Source organism: Macaca mulatta, chromosome 17, assembly GCF_049350105.2.
Source record: "Macaca mulatta isolate MMU2019108-1 chromosome 17, T2T-MMU8v2.0, whole genome shotgun sequence".
In the NCBI taxonomy this organism is placed as follows: Eukaryota; Metazoa; Chordata; class Mammalia; order Primates; family Cercopithecidae; genus Macaca; species Macaca mulatta.
Window position 1 is genome coordinate 18,392,172 of NC_133422.1, and position 19,576 is coordinate 18,411,747.

Consider the following 19,576-nt stretch of genomic DNA (forward strand, 5'->3'; position numbering starts at 1 on the left):
ACGCGTGTAATCAGAGCACTTTGGGAGGCCGAGGCCGGCGGATCACCTGAGGTCAGGTGTTCGAGAGCAGCCTGACCAACATGGAGAAACCCCGTCTCTACTAAAAAAACACACAAAAATTAGCCGGGTGTGGTGGCAGGCGCCTGTAACCCCAGCTACTCAGGAGGCTGAGGCAGGAGAATCACTTGAACCCGAGAGGTGGAGGTTGCAGTGAGCCGAGATTGCACCACTGCATTCCAGCCTAGGCTACAGAACAAGACTCTGTCAACAAAAAATAAGAAAAAAAAAAAAAAAAAAAACATTAGCTGGGCGTGGTGGCGCATGCCTGTAATCCCAGCTGTTCAGAAGGCTGAGGAAGGAGAATAGCTTGAACCGGGAGGCAGAGGTTGTGGTGAGCCGAGATCGCGCTATTGCACTCCAGCCTGGGCAATAAGAGTGAAACTTCATCTCAAAAAATTTTTTAAAAAATTAAAAAAAAAAATCACTTCATGCTATTGAGCTTCTCTGTGGATCTCATCTAGTTCATAGTCTGTTTTTACCCTTAACAATGTTTTCTATCTTCTCCACAAAGTGGCAGCACTTCCCCATCTTTTGTACTTGTTACTCAGGTAGCCTTTCCTATCAATAACAAAAACCCTGCACTTGCCTGCCTAAGCTTTATCCTATGATATCTGTCCACTTTTTTAAGGTAGCAAGGCTGTTTTATTTTGAAGGCAAAGCATGCCCTCTACTGTGTTCATTCTTCAAATCAAATCTTACTATAAAATTTAGATTAGCTAAAGTGACTATACTTTGCTAAGTTTTTAAAATTCCAGTTCCTGTATCAAATTATTTGTGTTCAGTATTTTTTTTTCTTCCTGTGACTTCTGCCAGCTAGAAAAGTCATTACTCTGCTTCTCTATTGGAGCTGACAACGATTCTACTCCATTAGGTGAAAATCAGCAATTGTAGGTTTTCAGTTAAGTTTTGCCTGTTAGAAAAGCTTACGTTCCATAATATTAGGAGAGAGTACAATATAAGAATTACAACATAATTCGGTTCTTGATAGTTTGCGCTACTTTCTTAAGGAAGATGGCTAACTTGTTTGAGTTCCTTCTGAAAGACTTCTTCTACTTTTCATTGTTAAACATAAATTTAATAGCATAACCATGATGATCAATATCAGAGTGATCACCAGATTCAGAGTAAATCATTGCGATTTTAGGATCTTGTTATAAAATTCTAAAATCCTTATTGTAAATTAAATGGTAATACAATTTAATAAAACATGTTGCTTACTCTCTTGGAGTGAAGCTTGAGATATTGTGTTAGTCAGGGTTCTCCCCAGAGACAGAATAGGTAGATGAGAAGGGGTTCCTTGTGAGAATTAGCTCTAGAGATCGTAGAGACTGAACAGTTCCATGGCAGGCCATCTGCAAGATGGAGAACCAGGGAAGCCAGTGGTGTGGCCCACTCCAAGATGCCAAAGGCCTAAGAACCCAGGTAAAGTCCCCAAGTCTAAACACCAGAGAACTTGGAGTTCTGATATGCAAGAGAAGGAAAAGAAGGGTGTCCCAGCTCCAGGAGAGAGAGAGAATTCACAGCAATACTTTGAGATAAGTACTGTTTTTGTCCTTTTCTTTTCCTTTTTTGTCTGTCTAGGCCTCAGCCAATTTGGTGGTGCCCACCCACACTGAGTGAGGATGGGTCTTCCTTATTCAGTCCACAGATTCAAATGCCAATCTTTTCTGGAAACACTCTCTTGGAGACACCCAGAAATAATGCTTTACCCACTCTCTGAGTATCCCTTAATCTGGTAAAGCTGAAACCAAAAATTAACCATCACAGATGGCCATCCCATTTTCTTCTACCTTCTTCCTTGAGGTTAAGCTTCTACTTTTCCCCTTGCTGTTGATATTCTCCTACACCCTCACCTCAACATACACACATATATGATTTACACATAGGTGAGGGAGAAAGAAATAAAAATTAAAGTAGAAGAAATTCAACCCTCTGAGATATTGCCCTAATTTTCCTCCATTAGCTTTGGCTTATAATGAAGAGAACAAAATATCTAATAATAGTACTAACAATAACAGCAACGACAATGATAATTGTAATAGCTTACATTTATTTATCGTTTACTACGTGCCTGCCATTCTTCTAAATACTTTGTATATTTCAACTCATTCTAGCCTCAGAACAACCCTTTGAGATAAGTACTATTTTTGCCTTTTTTCTTTGTTTTGTTGTTGTTGTTGTTTTTTGTTTACAGATTAGGAAGCTGAAGCAAAGAGAATTCAAATAACCAGCCCAGGTTCATGTAGCTTATAAACTTATGCTGTTAAACACATCATAATGCTTATCTGGGCATTAAAGTGAATATGAGGAATGGATATGGTCACAGATTCAATTGCAAGAAACCCAGATGAACTTTTTCCTTTGTTCTTGGTACAAATATGCCGCCTGACAGCGTTCATGAAAATACACGCCAGATTACATCCACACCCACTGTTTGTAAAACGGTGCAAATCCGTGTCCTAACAACAGTGGTCTACAGCTTCATCTGAATACAGGCAGATCAGTGCTGAATGCAAGCATATTTCATGAGATGGCAACTGAAGGAAAGCAAAGTAAATGCTTGGTAAATTCTACTTTACACTCTATTTTAGAATGTCATGAGGGCCTTCCAAACTTTTGCATTTCAGCCTTAAGGATGGAAAAATGGAGAAAAATAAAAAGCAAACCATCAGCACAGACTCCATGTGCTTCAGAGAGGCTTCATGGTTTTATTGACCACCTCAGTAAACAGCCCCCACAGCAAGCCGGTACTGACCCAGGTCTGTTTGTCCTCAACAATCCCACAGAGCCCAGGCCAAGCGCCTAGCAGACATTACTTGCCTTCCTCTAGTCCTTCCCAAATTTGGCATCTTAGCTCAAGGTAATCACTGTGCAAACACATTTTATCAACTGGTAATTGCTTTTGCTAGGAACAACATGATAGATAATTGATTTTTTAAATGTGTTCTCAGTAGCTAAAGCTACTACCATAAAATGTTGTCAAGTTCCTGCATTTTTCTTTGTAAATGAAAATCTAACACACTTTGTAAGGGTTTTCTGCCTTCTCCAACCTCCCAATTCAGATTATTTACCTTATTGGTTAACAGGATAGTTATCTGTTAACAGCAATGAAGTGTGATTAACTTTTATGCAGCTACACTACATCTAGCTTCAGCTGTTATTAAAACTATATCTGATTTTGCCATCTCATTTATTTGTATGTTCATTCATTAAAGAAATATTCAGTGAACACCTACTCTGTGCCAGGGAATATACCAAGTACTCATGAGGACACCGGACAAGAAGTTTACAGAGCAACAAAGGAGTCAGATCATCACTCATAAAAGTGAAGAATTTTACTTGCCAAGAAAAACAAGTTTGGAATTTCTCTAATGATAGTTGACTCTAAAATGATTTTATTAGTTTCTAAAATATAAACACAGATAAATAGCAAGAAAAGCAAAATAGAGATGAATTAATGATTCCACTCTACCTTTATGTGTGACACATATTTTGTAAACAAAATTTAAAGTTGTTTGTTTACACAATAAAAAACACTTTAGAGGCAAAATGGTTATTAAAGGTAAATTAAGTTCTTAGAACTATCGAATAGTTTGGTAGCTTTTCTCTTGAAACCAATTTTTTAAAATAATTGAAAACTGCAGATCATTTGACCTTTTATTGTCCTGGCTTGCTGTTTTGCAACGTAGAATCTTAACTCTCCCATTTGTAAGGTAAACAGTGACTGATAACATTGTTCAATGTGCATGAATAAGCTATAGAAACGCAACCCCAATCATAGTTTTCACTTAAAACATGAAATTATAATATACTTATGAGAAGACATAGCATAATTTTGGAAAAGTAAACACATTTTTTTTCTTAGTTGCTTTGAGGAATAATTATGCCTCTTTTTTACTGTGTATTTGATTTAGGAATATGAAACTTTGAGGCTGGAATATACTTAAGAGGTCATTTTTCCATCCCACTGTTTTATACTTTGTACACTGATTTTCTTTTACATGTAAGCCACTCTAAATTATTTTGCAAGATATATACTTACCCTAGTGTGTAGTAAAATAAATTTGACAGTGTGTTACTTTTTCCATGATATTTGCATTTTACACTTTCCTTTTAAATATGGAATTTAAAGTATTGCTTGCTTTTGATGAAGAAACTTCAAACAGCAATAAGGACATATGAAATCACTCATTGTGTCTCAGTTTCGTTAAGATTTGACAGATATTTCTTTCAGTATAAACAAATGCCTTGAAAAGTCCTGTGATATAGGCTGAAAGAAAATTAAGTGCTTTTTAAGTTGACATCTAAAAGTTAGAATGATTGCCTTGCACTCTTCACTTTTAAAGAAGGTAGGTGATCTAGATGGTCAAGGTAGCTTCATTTAGGCTCCAGTTCCTCTAGGTAGAGATTCTAAGTAGACAGAAAGAAGACCTAGCCTTGGGTACGAAGAAAATGCAATGGAAGGCTGATTCTGTGTCCAAAAATGATCAAACTCTAGTTTACCACAACACCAAATAAAATCAAACAAGAATTAGTTGGGGAGCTGTACTCCAAGTAACTTATTCATAGGAAGTGAATATTACTAATTCCTTCCAAAATAGCATACTCAGTAACATTTGATGGATAGAATATAATATTGGAAAAGATTCTTCTTAGCACCTATAAAGTTTAATTGGGAATCTATGCCTAAAGCCTAATTATTTTTTAAAATCATGGTTTATTAAAATTGCAAGGTAAAATATTAATCTTAAGGACTAGTGGCATATGGATTGACTTAATCACTGTCCATTTCACTGCACTTCAAAATCAATGGCTCAATGAAATAATAACAGCCGCCCATAGAAACTACTGTCTCAGAGGACTTTTAATGCAAAGCACCTCTCCTGCTGGCCAGGCTAGCAGGTAGTAGGGAATGCTAGCTACTATACTATACAGTTAAAAATAAAATCACTTGTTTGGTTGATGGTTCTTTTCTATGTATTTTTATTAGGGATTCAGGTCATCATTTTTGTGACATGAGCAGTTTACTTTTAACTTCATAAGAATGTTCTAAATTATAGTTCTCATGGTTTACATTATTTGCTAACTTACGCCTGTGATTCTTGTTGTGAGCTCAGTGTGGAAGAACTAGACCATTATCAGACAGCCTGACTGAAACTTCTATAGAGTGTGATCTGACCTAAGTCCTTTCCTCTTGTGTAGAAGAGGCTGGTTGTATTTGTCCTACTATCGTGCAGAGCTATTTTGAGAATTAAATATGATAACCTTTGTTAGATGACCTTAGGACTGCCTTCATCTTTGTTAGGAATACGATGAAGTATGACAGAATAGGAAAAAACATGGGCCAGAAGCTGAGTTCTGATCTTGTCCGAGCCATTCAGGAGGCTTCGAGAATACTGTGGGACGTTTGCCTTTTTCCTTTAAGAGTCTTAATTTTATCTTCTTCTCTTTCTGTCTGTCATCCACTGACCATCCAACTATCCATCCATACATGTAAATATAATTATGGTGAAGAGTGAAAATATTAAATAGTGTTTATTGAGAAACTAGTACAGTTTCTGAAATATGGTAAGTACTCAATAAATAAATATTAGTTTATCCTCCACTATTCCCAACCCATCTACTAAATACCAGAAACAGGAAAACATAAAATTCAAGGCAAGACACTTCATTTCAACTAATTACTCTTGAGATATTATAAATGTTATACATCATTAGTAACTATATTTGCTTCCAGATCTATGTTTCATAGTCCCTTAATAAAAAAGTAGCTCATAGCAGCATTTTTTATAATAGCCAAAAACTGGAAACAACCCAAATGGCCATGAAGTGAAAAATAGATAAATGAAATGTAATACGTGCATGCAATGGGATGCAATTCAGTAACAGGGGAATGAAGTATTGAAACGTGCTCCAACATGGATGCACCTTGAAAACATTACGCTAAATGAAAGAAATCTATCACAAAAGACCACATTTTGTATGATTCCATTTATATGAAATGTCCAGGATAGACAAATACATAAAGACCTAGTGGTTTCCAGGGACTGGCGGGGAGGAGGGATTAGGAGGTGACTGCCAATAAGTACAAGCTTCCTTTTGGAGGCGATGAAAATCTTCTAAAATTGATTGTGTTGGTTGCACAACTCCTTGAATATACTAAGAACCATTGAATTGTTTACTTTAAATAGGTGAATTATATGTTATGTAAACTATCTTCATAAAACTGCTCTAAAGTGAAGAGGATTTTGTAAGTATAGTATGCTCAAAATAATGCACTGTCTTGAGGATTTCTGGTACATATCCTTTGTTGCCAATGAAGGTAGTTAGTAACAACTATTTAATCGATCCAAAATTAAGTGAGGGGAAACCCGTGTTATAAAATGCTGTCATTTCCTCTTCTCAGTGATTACTCAAAATCTTCAGTTAAGCGAAAGGAGAAAATGGCTTGTACAAAATTAGGCTCATTTAGTTAACACTGAGTTGTGTTGATAGATGTAATTTTATTGTTTTAGGTCCTAAACCTAGTGCAGTCCTATGTGACCCTTCGAGTCCCTCTGTATGTTTCCTACGTGTTCCATTCCCCAGTGGGGGTAGGAGGCTGGCAGCATTTTGACTTGAAGTCAGAGCTTCGTCTAACTTTTGTGTACGACACTGCCATCTTGTGGAATGATGGAATTGGCAGCCCCCCAGAGGCTGAACTTCAAGGTGAGTTCCGAAGACTTGGAACACTCTATAGTTTTGTAACCTATTTAAATTATTTAAGAGGATTTTTTTTTTGCCATTGCTAAAAGTAGTACAAACAACTTTCAATAGATTTTCTTTTTCTATTCTATAATAAGATAATTTCACCTTTTTCATCAAAAAAACTTTAAATCATATTAGGGCTTTAAATTGTGTGTAATATGGAATTATTAAATATAACTTTATATATTTCATGCATATTTTGTCCTTGCGATCTATTTTAAGTGATTAATTTTTTATGTGTTACATAACGCAACATATATATTTTTCTGGATTCTAGAAAATGGATAGAGGAAGCTCCTGACAAAAACAAGAAATGACCAAGGGAAAAAGTTACACATTTTTATTTCAGAAAAAAAAAGGTGCATTTAAATTAAATACAAATTGTGGCCTGGATTCTAGTGATGACTCTACAACTAACTAGCTGTGAGCTCTCAAGCATATTGCTTAATCTTTCTGGGACTTAATTTTTTCTGAATGATAGACAAAACTTCTAATACCTCCTTCTGATTTAAAATTCGGTTACTCTGGGATACTTTAGCCGAACATCTGCAAACTCTGTGAATGCCACTAGCTCGAGTTTGCAAGCATTTGCAAAACTTGGTTTCAATCTCCATGTTGGGCTAACAGTTCAAAGTCCACAAGCATCAATCTAATAAATCCATTAGTAGGATGCATGCTTTTTGTTTTTCAGACATATATTACTGTTCTGATTCCACAAACCTCCGCAGTGTCATGCCAGTACTACATTTTATCAGCCAGCAGGAAAACAGAGTTAATCGTACACCTCAAATGTAAATCTACTCTCTTAAGCGGATTAAAACCTGTTTATGCTCTGTTCATTTTGTTGTTGTCTTTTTTTCTCCCTGTTTCATTTTGAATAGTGTCTGTTTTACAGCTATGTGACAGGTAATATGATCACCCTGAGTTATGATTCCAAATTATTTCAAATGTTTTAAGTCCATGTCTTGTTTTAGAAGATGTATATTTAAGTTAATCTTAATGAGGATTTTTCTGTGGTTCCCAACCTCCACATAGGATCTCTTGTTTGCTTCTCATTTCTGGAGCCAAATTTTATCAAACTGCGAAGTTTCTTGGGAAAGCTTCAGAGCTTTCTTTAAGTCTATAAAATTAGGAATAATTCTGGATAACTCAAACCTATTTCTATTTACATGTCCGAATCTCCATCATTTTGACAATTTTGTAATGCCTCTCAATTTACAGCTTCATTTTTGTAAATTCAGATTAAAAAAAAAACTGATATATTTTAATTAATCTGTGTATTTCATAGTGACTTCACTCACGTTACTTAACAATTCATTTTGGCTCCCTTTTCTGCTTAGAAAAGAAAATGAAGATACTTCTGCCTCCATTATTCAGAATTCTTCTGATAATACGTTTTGCCCAGAATGCTTAAAGACAAGTCAAACGTGAATTACTTTTTGGAAGGAATCTGTATATAAGAGGTCTCTGGCTACATATATTGTAATTCTTGGTACTCTTTCCATTATAGGCTCTCTCTATCCAACCAGCATGCGCATCGGTGATGAGGGGCGCTTGGCCGTGCACTTCAAGACAGAGGCTCAGTTCCATGGCTTATTTGTGCTGTCACATCCCGGTAAGCCCCGTTATCTTTTAACAACCACTCATCACGCAAAAATGAGGTAGACTTTCCATCTTCACACATTTCAGCGTGCTTCCCTGTTACCACTGAAGCCCTTAATCTCAAATGAATTGTACATGTTCGATTGTCCCCATGAGGGCTTGATAATTGTTCAGCTTCATCTTATAATCCACAAAATTATCATTATGCAGACTCTCAGAGAAAATGCAAAATAATAAGAGTAAAATTAAAAGGAAACCCTATTGAGTTCATTTGAAGTAAAGTTTTCCTTAAAGAGCATACGAATAATGATTTCTTTCTCTGCTTTGCTTCCATTGTGCAAATTGAATTGCAGATGATTCATTCAGCAGGCCGTTCTCTTTTCACAGCTTTTTCCTAGGTACTGTGAGAAACCCTTTTAATAGGGTCAGAAGAGGTACTTCACTTTCATATTTACGTTTTGGACATGTTAATTATGTTTAATAAGTATTGGCTATGCAATTTTACTAACTGTGATGCACCGTGCTTTGAATATCAATAAGGCAGATAAAGCAGCAGTCGGTAAAATGCCACGTCTAACTTCATTTGTTTTTTTTTTTTTTTAATAAGGGACATTTCACTAGAAAGAGCTTATTTTTTATTTGACTGTCTCCATGTTAGTAATATGGAGAGTCAAATAAAAAATAAGCTATTTTTCTGCCAGCTTATGTTAGATTGGGAAAGGGAAAATAGTCCACTTAACATCTTTATATCCTTTCTTTTTCTGGGCTTGAACTCTAACAAAAGAGAATAGAGCTAAAAAATTAGGAAGAGAAAGAGGCTTCTTTGTATTTTTATGGAACTGAGCTACAAGAAAGAAATAATCCAAAAAAATCATTTTGCTTTATTGTATTTGACAGTTCTGGAAAATGAGGATTTTCTGGTCTATACAGTTTTCTTCTACGTGCCTACCTTTCTAATAAACTGGATCTTTGTGTAGCCGTGATGGCAGGCAATCTAAGTAAAATTAGACTCCATTCATAAATTGGGTTTGCCCAGCTGTGTGGATACTAACAGACTATTTTAAGTTCAGCTCATAGCTTTGGTGCACAATAAATGCTTTCACATCACCCTTTATTGTGCTGCTCTGACTCCCCAGAAAGTAGCTGTGAACAATCTGAGCGTTTCTGTGCAATTATCTTTTGACAGAACCATAGAGCAGAAACAGCACTGACGTGGGAACCAGAAAGTCCCATCCTAGCTGTGTGATCTTTGGAAAGTCACATAGTCACTCACAGCCCAGTTTCTTCATCTGCCAGAGGAGGATAATTATACCAACCACGACTGCTTTGCAGCCTTCTTATAAGAACAGAAGCAAATAATGTATGATAGTGTATTTTGAAAAACTCTAAACTGTTATGCTCTCTTCATTGAACCACTATGTCATTATTTTCATTACTGGCACTTTCCTAGCATCCTTTACAAACTCAGTGATCATGTCAGCTGATCATCCAGGCCTGACATTTTCCCTCCACCTCATAAGGAGTGAACCAACGTATAACCAGCCAGTACAGCAGTGGAGCTTTGTCTCTGACTTTGCCGTAAGTGACTAAGACTCTTCATTGATTTTCTGCTGCTGCTGCTGTCTGATTACACCTCGGATTTTTAAATATAATATATCAATGTCTTCTCCTCAAAGGTACGTGACTACTCAGGCACCTATACTGTGAAGCTGGTGCCATGCACCGCCCCATCACATCAGGAATACCGCCTGCCAGTCACCTGCAACCCCAGAGAGCCTGTCACCTTTGACCTTGACATCCGATTCCAACAGGTGTGGCTTATAGAATTATCATCTCATGACTTGCAGAATCCCACTTTGTTTTTCATTTAATAGTTAAAAAAAGAAGTATCCACACATGAATAATTTTAATTCTTGCATGCTGAAAAGAAAAGAAATCAGACAGTTAAGGAAGCAAGGGATAAAAGAATGAGGAAAGATTTGCTCTTTATCTGTTGTTAGCACAGGATGTAAAATTCAGAGTTTAAATGTATGCAATGGTTATTTTTTTTCTTATCTGATCTTATCTTGTCTCTTCCCGAAGTTTGCTGTCTTGGAGATTTGAGAATTTTCCCCACACTTCTGCCTTTCTTTTCTTGTTCTTCTCTAAAGAGAATGAAATCCTGTAGCTCAAACCACCTCAAAGTACCTCATTGCCATTATGTACTATAAGAAATGTGATGGCATCTTCTTTTCAAGAATTTATACTATTGACCTTCTACTGACAATGATATTTACAAGTCCTTTATATACCCAATAAACCAGTGGAAATGAGCTCAAGCAATGCTATTTAGTCCCATTCAAAAAATGACTTGACCCCACCAGTTTCGCCGTCTCAAGGACAAAAGCAATGTTACAGCTCTTTAAGGTGGCTTGTGAAAATTGCAGTGCAGTGCTTCGTGTTCTATAGTCAGTGTACAGTGAATGTGTGTAATCTGTGAACAGTATGTTAGCGCACCATCAGAACCACCCATGCATGAAAGGACTTTTGCCTTTGGTTTTAGGTCAGTGATCCAGTGGCTGCTGAGTTTAGCTTGAACACCCAAATGTACCTGCTCTCTAAGAAGAGTCTCTGGTTGTCTGATGGATCCATGGGATTCGGGCAAGAGAGTGATATTGCTTTTGCAGAAGGTATCACTTTACAAATGAAAGGGATACTCTATTTGTCATGTATATCTTTTGCACTTTGCTTTTTGGGGATTGTGTTTGAGGGGGGAAATTATAGCTTCTTTCATGGTTTTGAGAATGTAACTGAGCCTTTACTCATGCTAGCTGGTGTGGGAAGTCATTGCAATTGGGTATATGTTACTGGGTATCTTTTTATTCTGAGGAAGCTAATCTCTAGCTGTCTTACCTAAGTGACTTTTGGCACAAGTCTAGATGATTTTCTTGAATGTTTTTTTCAACCTGCATAAACTTAAATGCTGCAGCTACAGGAGATTGTAAATGCCTCTTAAGTGAAGATTGTGCCTGCCTTGCTCAATGGTGTGTATTCAGCACCTAGCACACATACCTAGCAAAAACACCTGGCATGCCTGGTAGGGGTTCAATAATAGTTAGGAAATAAATAACCGAACACCAGGGGGTTTCATTAAACTCTCTTTCAGAAACAAATAAAGTTAATTAGACTTTTTATTGATACTTTCTTTCTTAGTGTTATTCCATATTGTATCAGTATATATCTTATCAACTTATTTTTGTAAACTGGACTTGAACCACAGTGGGGTATTATTAATGTCAAATTATAGGCCAGACCTTTGAAATTATTCCCACTCATGGCTGAGCATCTGAGACTCAACAAATCTTTAGTCACTTGTGGTTAGTCTGCAAAGTGGTCTTACCTGAGGCCTGGGAATGCACCAGATCTTGAAGCTCATACAAACAGGCCTTCAACATTTGATAATAGATGAGAGTGGCAAGTAAATAATCTCTGTGTCCTCATTGTCATAACCTGTTTACAGTGTCACATTGATACACCTTACCACATAACAGAAATAACATTTCCACATCTCTAATTCAGGTGATATAATTTACGGTCGTGTCATGGTGGATCCTGTCCAGAACCTGGGTGACTCCTTTTACTGCAGCATTGAGAAGGTGTTTCTGTGCACTGGAGCTGATGGCTATGTTCCCAAATATAGTCCAACTAATGCAGAATATGGCTGCTTAGCCGACTCTCCTTCACTCTTATATAGATTTAAAATTGTGGTAAGTGCTTTGACCCAAACAATGAGCTAGACAGATTTTTCAAAGTTCAGCCTCCTTGTCTTATATTTAAAAACCAGGCTGGGCACAGCAGCCATACTACAGTCTCAGCACTTTGGGAGGCCAAGATGGAAGGATCACTTGAAGCCAGGATTTCAAGACCAGCCTGGACAACATAGTGAGACCCCATCTCTACAAAAAATTTTTAAAAAGCCGGGCATCGTGGCACATGCCTGGAGTCCCAGTTACTTGGGAGGCTGAGGTGGGAAGCTTGCTTAAGTCAGGAAGTTCAATCTATGATCATGCTACTGCACTCTGGCCTGGGTGACAGAGAAGGTTCCCATCTCTTAAAAAAAAAAAAAAAAATAGAAAAACAAACAAAATGATCATTTTTTGTAAACCAAATGGTGACATTTTATAGTAATTTGTACTTGCACAAAACAAATAGGGAAACATGCTGTCCTGGCAAAAGCTGGCATTATCTACAGCAATCACCACTTTCCTTACTGCTTAAAGGACAAAGCTCAGCCAGAGACACAAGCGACCAGTTTTGGAAATGTCCTATTTAATGCCAAACTAGCAGTGGATGACCCCGAAGCCATTCTCTTAGTGAATCAGCCTGGATCTGATGGATTTAAAGTCGACTCAACACCACTCTTTCAGGTAGGCCAAAAACAAACTCATTTGTAATGGCTATGTACCCACATGCAAGTTACGGAACATTTATATGCCTCAGATGTCTCATATGTAAATAGCAGTAATGTTAATATTGCATACAGTTAACAGGAACATTGAACAAGATATGGCATAGAAACTACATAGCCACTTACTGGGCATATGGTGAGTACTCCATAAACCCAGCTTTTATTATTTTTGTTAGCAATAGATCTGGCTTTCATAGCTTTTATCACTTTTATTAATGTATTAATATTATTTTAAGACTATGTGTAATGAAGAGTCTTATTTAGCCCAGAATGTAAATCTGTGTCTGACAGTTGAGTAATCTGCTCTTCTTATTCAAAACATCCTTCCTGCTAACTTTTCACGCACATCTTAATTAGAGTGATCTTGTGTGAACTGCTGAACTCAGGAAAGCAATTGTGTACGGCTCCACTCTCAAGGATTTCAGAAACCAAGATACAAACTCCTGACTCAGGGATCAAAGGTGGATGGGGACACAGGCAGCCACCACAACACTGAGCAGACAAATGCCACAAATTTCAAGATGTGCTTACGCTGTAAATCTCTGTCAGAGCAAGTGCACCCTTTAGGATATTTACTGAAAATTAACCCGACAGGACGGCCTGGAGAAATGTGTTATTTTCATTCAACCTGAGGAAGGAATCTTAAGAAAGCGTGTTTGTTATTCCGAATCTTTTCAAACAAGAAGTTGAAGTATGATATGTTTTATTTTTATTCTTGCCATTAAATCTCAAAGCATCTGACCTCTCTAAATCCTTCATGCTTCAAAGACTCATCAGGAAATTCATCCTTTTCCAAAGCCCCAGAAAAGCTTGAAAATTGATTTTTTTTCCCCTATGGTCTTTTATGCAATAAGCAGCAAGACACGGTGAAATGAGTCCCGAGGTTCAGAAGATTTGAGCTATAGTCCTGCCTCTGCCACTAACTAGTTGAGTAACATTGGGCAACTCAGTTAGCTGCTGTATATTCTTATTTACTCATTTTTTTTAATGAATACACTAGACTCTATAACCTATTAATAGGTCTTTAGAACTCTCCCATTCTATGACAACAAGTACCAAATATTCACTCCCTTAAGAGTTGCATGGAATGTATCATACAGTGCTTTGCACAGAGCCTTGCACCTAGTACTCGTTCAAAATTATTAAGTAAGTTAATTCTGCAGACTAAAATAAATCATCATTTATTAATATCTCTGCCATTAATTTCTCTTGCAAAGAGTGGTGAATTAGGTTGATATGGTATCTAGTATCTCCTAACAAATAGAGTTGTGCTTTCTAGGTCGCTCTGGGCCGAGAATGGTATATACATACGATCTATACAGTGAGATCAAAAGACAATGCCAATCGAGGTATTGGCAAAAGAAGCGTGGAGTACCATTCTCTGGTGAGTCAAGGAAAGCCCCAAGCCACCACCAACAGCCGGAAGAAGAGAGAGATCAGGAGCACACCCTCACTGGCGTGGGAGATTGGTGCTGAAAACAATCGGGGAACAAACATCCAGCACATTGCCCTGGACCGCACCAAGAGGCAGATCCCCCAGGGGAGAGTACCTCCGGATGGCATCCTCCCCCGGGAGATCGACAGCCCCAGCTCTGCAGTCAGCCTGGTCACTGTGGTGGGAGGCGCCGTGGTAGGGTTACTCACCATCTGCCTCACTGTCATTGCAGTGCTGATGTGCAGGGGCAAGGAAAGTTTCAGGGGGAAGGAGGCCCCGAAGGGCTCCAGCAGCAGCGAGCCCATGGTGCCCCCACAGAGCCATCACAATGACAGCTCAGAAGTTTGATGACCGCAGGTAGAATTCACCTTTTCCTTAAGTGCGTCGGAAAAGATCACCATGGAACCCTAACTGCTTCTGGTAAACCATAGAGGATGGAGGATGTCTGTGATGAAGCTGCTCAGAGAATATGACTGTACTAATGTACTTTGATTTGAATTCTCCATACTCTTTTATGCATCAAAGGACAAATTAAGACATCTTTCCTCTTGCCCCGAAGGCAGCAACAATGTACTCACATGTACACAGAGCCATGGATAGATGGTGAGGAATGTACTCCTCATTTTAGACATATTCTCTATGCAGTGGAGATAAATGTATTAAAAGGTGCTAACAGACTCTCTTACAAGTATAAGAGGAGTCTACTGTTGCTATTTCAGTGTGAATATTGAAGGTGCAATTATCACATTGTTTATTCATTGTATAACAGATTATTACTAGAAAGGTTTTCCTTGCTAGTCTGGAAAACTGGTGAACACACTGTTTATTATGACAAGTTTTCAAATAGGTGAAGACAGCGTAGCATTGTGACCAGGGGTGGCTCAACCCACAAATCAACTGATCCACTACTTGGGAGACAGTGGAAGGAAAGATCGAGGGAAGGAAGTTCACTCACTTGAATTTGAATTGCTTCTCATTCTCATCAGACTCTCCTTGTTTTGTTTGCGTATTTAATTTTAAATTAAACCAAAGAATATGTTAATTCTGGAAGAGATTTTTAAGAGATACTGCTCTGTTTGGGCATATAGTGAGTAATGGCAGAGCTCTTGCATGGTAATATACCTTATTGGTGCTCAACATTTGTGGGAAATTAGAAGGTTGGTGACATTTTGGTGATGAATAAATGCCATAGCATTAGAGTCACTACAAGACAATGTTCTCTAAGAACTGAACCTAGATGTTTGCAGTATTGAACCCATAAATGATCATGAGAAACATGATTACAAATATTGAAGGGAGAAAGTGGTATGGATTAATATAATGTGTATAGTCAGAGTGCCTCTTATACATACTTTATAGAAGAAAAGAACATTTTGACAGATGACAGATGAGGTTATCCCTCAGAGTAGCATAATCACACAATAACATTTAGAACTTAAATTGACTATAGGACATTTAATTAACTTTCTCTTCAGCGTCTGGTCCAAACGATGGGACTCTCTGCAACTGTCATTCCAGAAGTGGTCTTGGAGGTGGCCAGAATCATTGATCATATTTTTCTTTGATTCCAGAAGGCATCACTCTGGCATCCCCAGTTCAGTGAACTGGTACAATGTGGTCCCTCTGAGTGTTTAAAAATATCATTTGTAACAGTGCTTACCATTCACCTCACAAATCCAAGGAACTTGAGTGAGCTTCCTTGGCAAGCCTCTCATTGCCTTTCTGCATCAATGTGTTTGTTACCAAATGGCAGACATTTTGCTTAGAAAAGGAAAACTTCAGCTTTCCAAGAGCTAGTAAACATGTTTCAAAGAAAAGTAAGGTCAGGAAAAAAGAATAATGCCTACAGATTATCCTTCAATTGCTGGTTAGAATCCCCTTTCACTTCTAGCCATAAGCTGGCCACACTGGACATCTTGGTCACTGCAGATTTTTAAAAGGCAAACTTCTCAGATCAGATGTGCACATCTTAATTTGGTGTCTGTAGTATCAACCATTTCTTGATCAAGATAAGGAAGCAACACTGATACTGAGAGAGAGGTAATGTGTCCAATAGTTGCCTTTCTTTTAGGCAGCTCTGCACTTCATATTCAGTCTTTTAAAAATAGACTGTAGTATCCTTTCATTGGGGAATTTACAAAAATATCACCTACATCTCAAAAGTCCCACTAACGGCTTATACAAACAGAAAGTTCTGTGTAGCCCAGGAGTTTATTTAGCAAGATAAATAGTGGTAATTTCTTAATCATTCCCCTTTCCTTTGCTTTACCTTCTGGCAGATGCTTAGCTACTTCTTTGGTTACCTCGTAATTTTTATGGGAATGAATGTGAATTAGGGAACTTCAAATGGTGCGTGGACTTTTCACAACTTACCATTGGGTTCAATTGATGTAGACTGTTAGAGCAAGTATACTCAATCGACTTGCTGATATTTTAGTAGTTAGCAGCTTCCGAGCCTGTTGTGCAATTTTGGAGTCTGTCAATGAATACAGCAATCGGTGAAGCGTTACTGTAAGATGTTTGTTTTGAGCCTTTGGGTCAGGCTGGTTTTATACCAAATTTGACTCTACAATGCATATTCTAATGAGGCTACTGTATATAAATTGGAGAGCTTATAAAATACAGAACATTTCTATCCTATCCTACCAAATATTTATCCTTCTCTGTCCTCTATTCTCTTACTCCCCTCTCTCCCTTTTTCCTTCCCTTTATTCCCTTGAAAAGAGAGAGTCTGTGGGAAATAGGCAGATACAGCTTTTTAAAATATAAAGTACTTGGGATTTTGCATTATTTTTCTTAATATCTATTTACTAAATATGTAATTTAATATACATTAATTGTTTTTTGAAACTCTTTTTAGTGGGAAGAATATGGTAAATTTTTTGTTAAATAAAATAGACCTTATGTTTGCATTTTGTTTTTGGAGAACTTTCCTGGTACTATCAGAACAAACACATAAAATAACTTCCCACAGAGAACAGGATATAGCAGTAATAGCTCCTCAGATACTCAGTGGCTTCTGACTCCAATCAAGGTCTTGTTGATGCTATATAGTAAAAATAAAACCAAAAATAAATATTATACTAGCGGCTCTCCTAAGCATATGAATCATGAAGCACTGAAATATATATTTTAATGATGATCTTATTTATTCCCATTTTTGCCCCTTAGTTAACATTTACTGATGCTCACCTAGGATTGGCTATTCTGAGAGAATGCATAGAAACCAAGCTCCACTTTCTGTCCTTGGGAAGGCTATAACTGAATGCAGCTCTTTATTTGGACTAACATGGCAGGATTTGCATTAGATTCTCTCCTGAACCGAAACCAAAACAGTCATATCCGTGAACCACAATTAAAAAATCTTTCTAGAATAACAACAGCAGACTCCACTCTTGTTTATCTAAAAGAGCCCTACATGTTATGGGTCATTCTGATGACAGATTTATACAAAATGATTCAAACCAGTAACTTAACAAAATTGACCTTCGCAAAGCCTCACTGGGGGAGTGACTTGGAGAGCTGTGGGTGGCCCTGCATATTCTTTTCCTCTTAGTAAAAGATAGGCCCACTTTATTCCAAGAATAACAGATAGCACATAAACTCTTCTTCCAACTCGTTAGCAGCATTAGCACCTTCTGAAGTCCACCCTCTCAGAAGAATCCACAATGTTTGAACAATATGCATGAAGGTCAGCTAACATCCTGCTGCAAAGTCACTGCATAGCATTTATGATAAGAAGGACCAACGCTAGGCTCAATATGAAGGGATTTAGTTCTGTAAGCAGCAAAAAAGTGTCTTTATCAAGTCATCTTACCTCTAATTCTTTTCCAGTGTACCAACTCCAAAGTCAACATTAAAAATGTAAATGGACCTCTATAAATATCACAGAGAGCTTTTCCTTATACATCTCAATGCTGAGAGTTAAAATATTCACAGGTTAAAAATTATTTAAAGTACCGATAATAGAGCTAAATATAATGACATTTAGATTTTAAAAGTTGGATATTTTATTTCTGCTTTTTGAAAATACTTATTTAGTATTAACTTGGAATCCAATTCGGTCCTTTAGTAAGTAAAGAAAATAATATGTTTAAAAATGTAAATGTTTTACAAATTTGAAATTTTCATAATTGTATTAATCAGAAAACAAGCACATTGCCATTCTTTAAAACTCATGTTTCTAGACATGACAGCAGTAATGAAAGGGTGAAAACAAGTGTCTTCACTAAAGTATGGCAAATAAATGGGACCCACATGTTCAACCCGTTCAATTTACCAAGGTTCAGAAATATGTAATTTAGCAGGAAACTGTAAATCCCAGTGCTATCCCAGCCACACATGCACACACACAGATATAAAATAACCAAACCTCTCATTTCTAGGAAAGAGATAACACTAAAGGCATAATTTTAACTGAAATAGTTTCTATGAAGTTTTACAAAAAGATCAGCAGAAAGCTCATTTGTGAAAACATGGGAGCTTCTTTAACATTAGTTCCGAGGTTAATATATTTCCCGGAGGTATTTTCCTAGAATTGATTGCAGTATTGCATGGTAATAACATTTAATTTTTAAGGAAACATTATATATAGGTTCAAATTATCCCTTAATGTCGATTTCTCCCCTTTTCCATATATTTTGATACTAAGAAACAAAACGCTTTGAGATTTTGGTAACTATTTTGATAAAACATTTTAAAATAGAAGGACATGATATTTTTCTGTAGTTTCCACCAGGAAGAGTACATCAAAAACTTTGTAAGGAAAGAAAACTGACTCTCTCTGAACTAATGTTGATAAAATATAGTAATGTCTCCATTTATTTTATTAGGAGAAAAATCAGAACATTAAATTTGCAAACTTTTAAACAGCAGTAATAGTTCCTTAGATGTTCAGCATCTTTCTTCCCTATCTTTCAAGCACATTTAATTTCTTTCCCCTGGTATTTGTTTGCTCTGTGTTTTTTCAATATTTTGTTTTGCTAAAGACCAATTGACAACAACAAAGCTGGTCCAGCCAGGACACCTACTTTTGCTTTTCTTTCTCTCTCTCTCTTTCTTTCTTTCTTTCTTTCTTTCTTTCTATTTGTTGAACTATAGGTTTCTTTCTCTGAGATGTATTTTTCATTCTTCCAATAATGCTCCCTTTTTCATTTCAAAACCATTACCACTTTCAACATGTAATTAACATCCTCATTCATCAGAAAGCTGGTAAGTCCACACAGCATTTGTGCAGTATCCCTTCTGTGTAAAATTTTAAGGCTTTCAGATGAAAGAGAAAAGAA

The 19,576-nt window shown here is 37.1% G+C and overlaps 1 protein-coding gene across 1 annotated transcript in view; it reads left to right on the forward strand.

The window, feature by feature from the left end:
* Nucleotides 1-18,391, forward strand: part of FREM2 (FRAS1 related extracellular matrix 2) — a 180,176-nt gene extending 161,785 nt beyond the window's left edge. The window contains exons 17-24 of the mRNA XM_015120958.3: nt 6,576-6,768; nt 8,318-8,422; nt 9,860-9,987; nt 10,086-10,220; nt 10,952-11,078; nt 11,968-12,155; nt 12,669-12,815; nt 14,136-18,391. Coding sequence (XP_014976444.3) covers nt 6,576-6,768; nt 8,318-8,422; nt 9,860-9,987; nt 10,086-10,220; nt 10,952-11,078; nt 11,968-12,155; nt 12,669-12,815; nt 14,136-14,639 — 1,527 coding nt within the window. The 3' untranslated portion in view covers nt 14,640-18,391. The remainder of the gene's footprint in view (nt 1-6,575; nt 6,769-8,317; nt 8,423-9,859; nt 9,988-10,085; nt 10,221-10,951; nt 11,079-11,967; nt 12,156-12,668; nt 12,816-14,135) is intronic.
* Nucleotides 18,392-19,576: the final 1,185 nt, after the last annotated feature.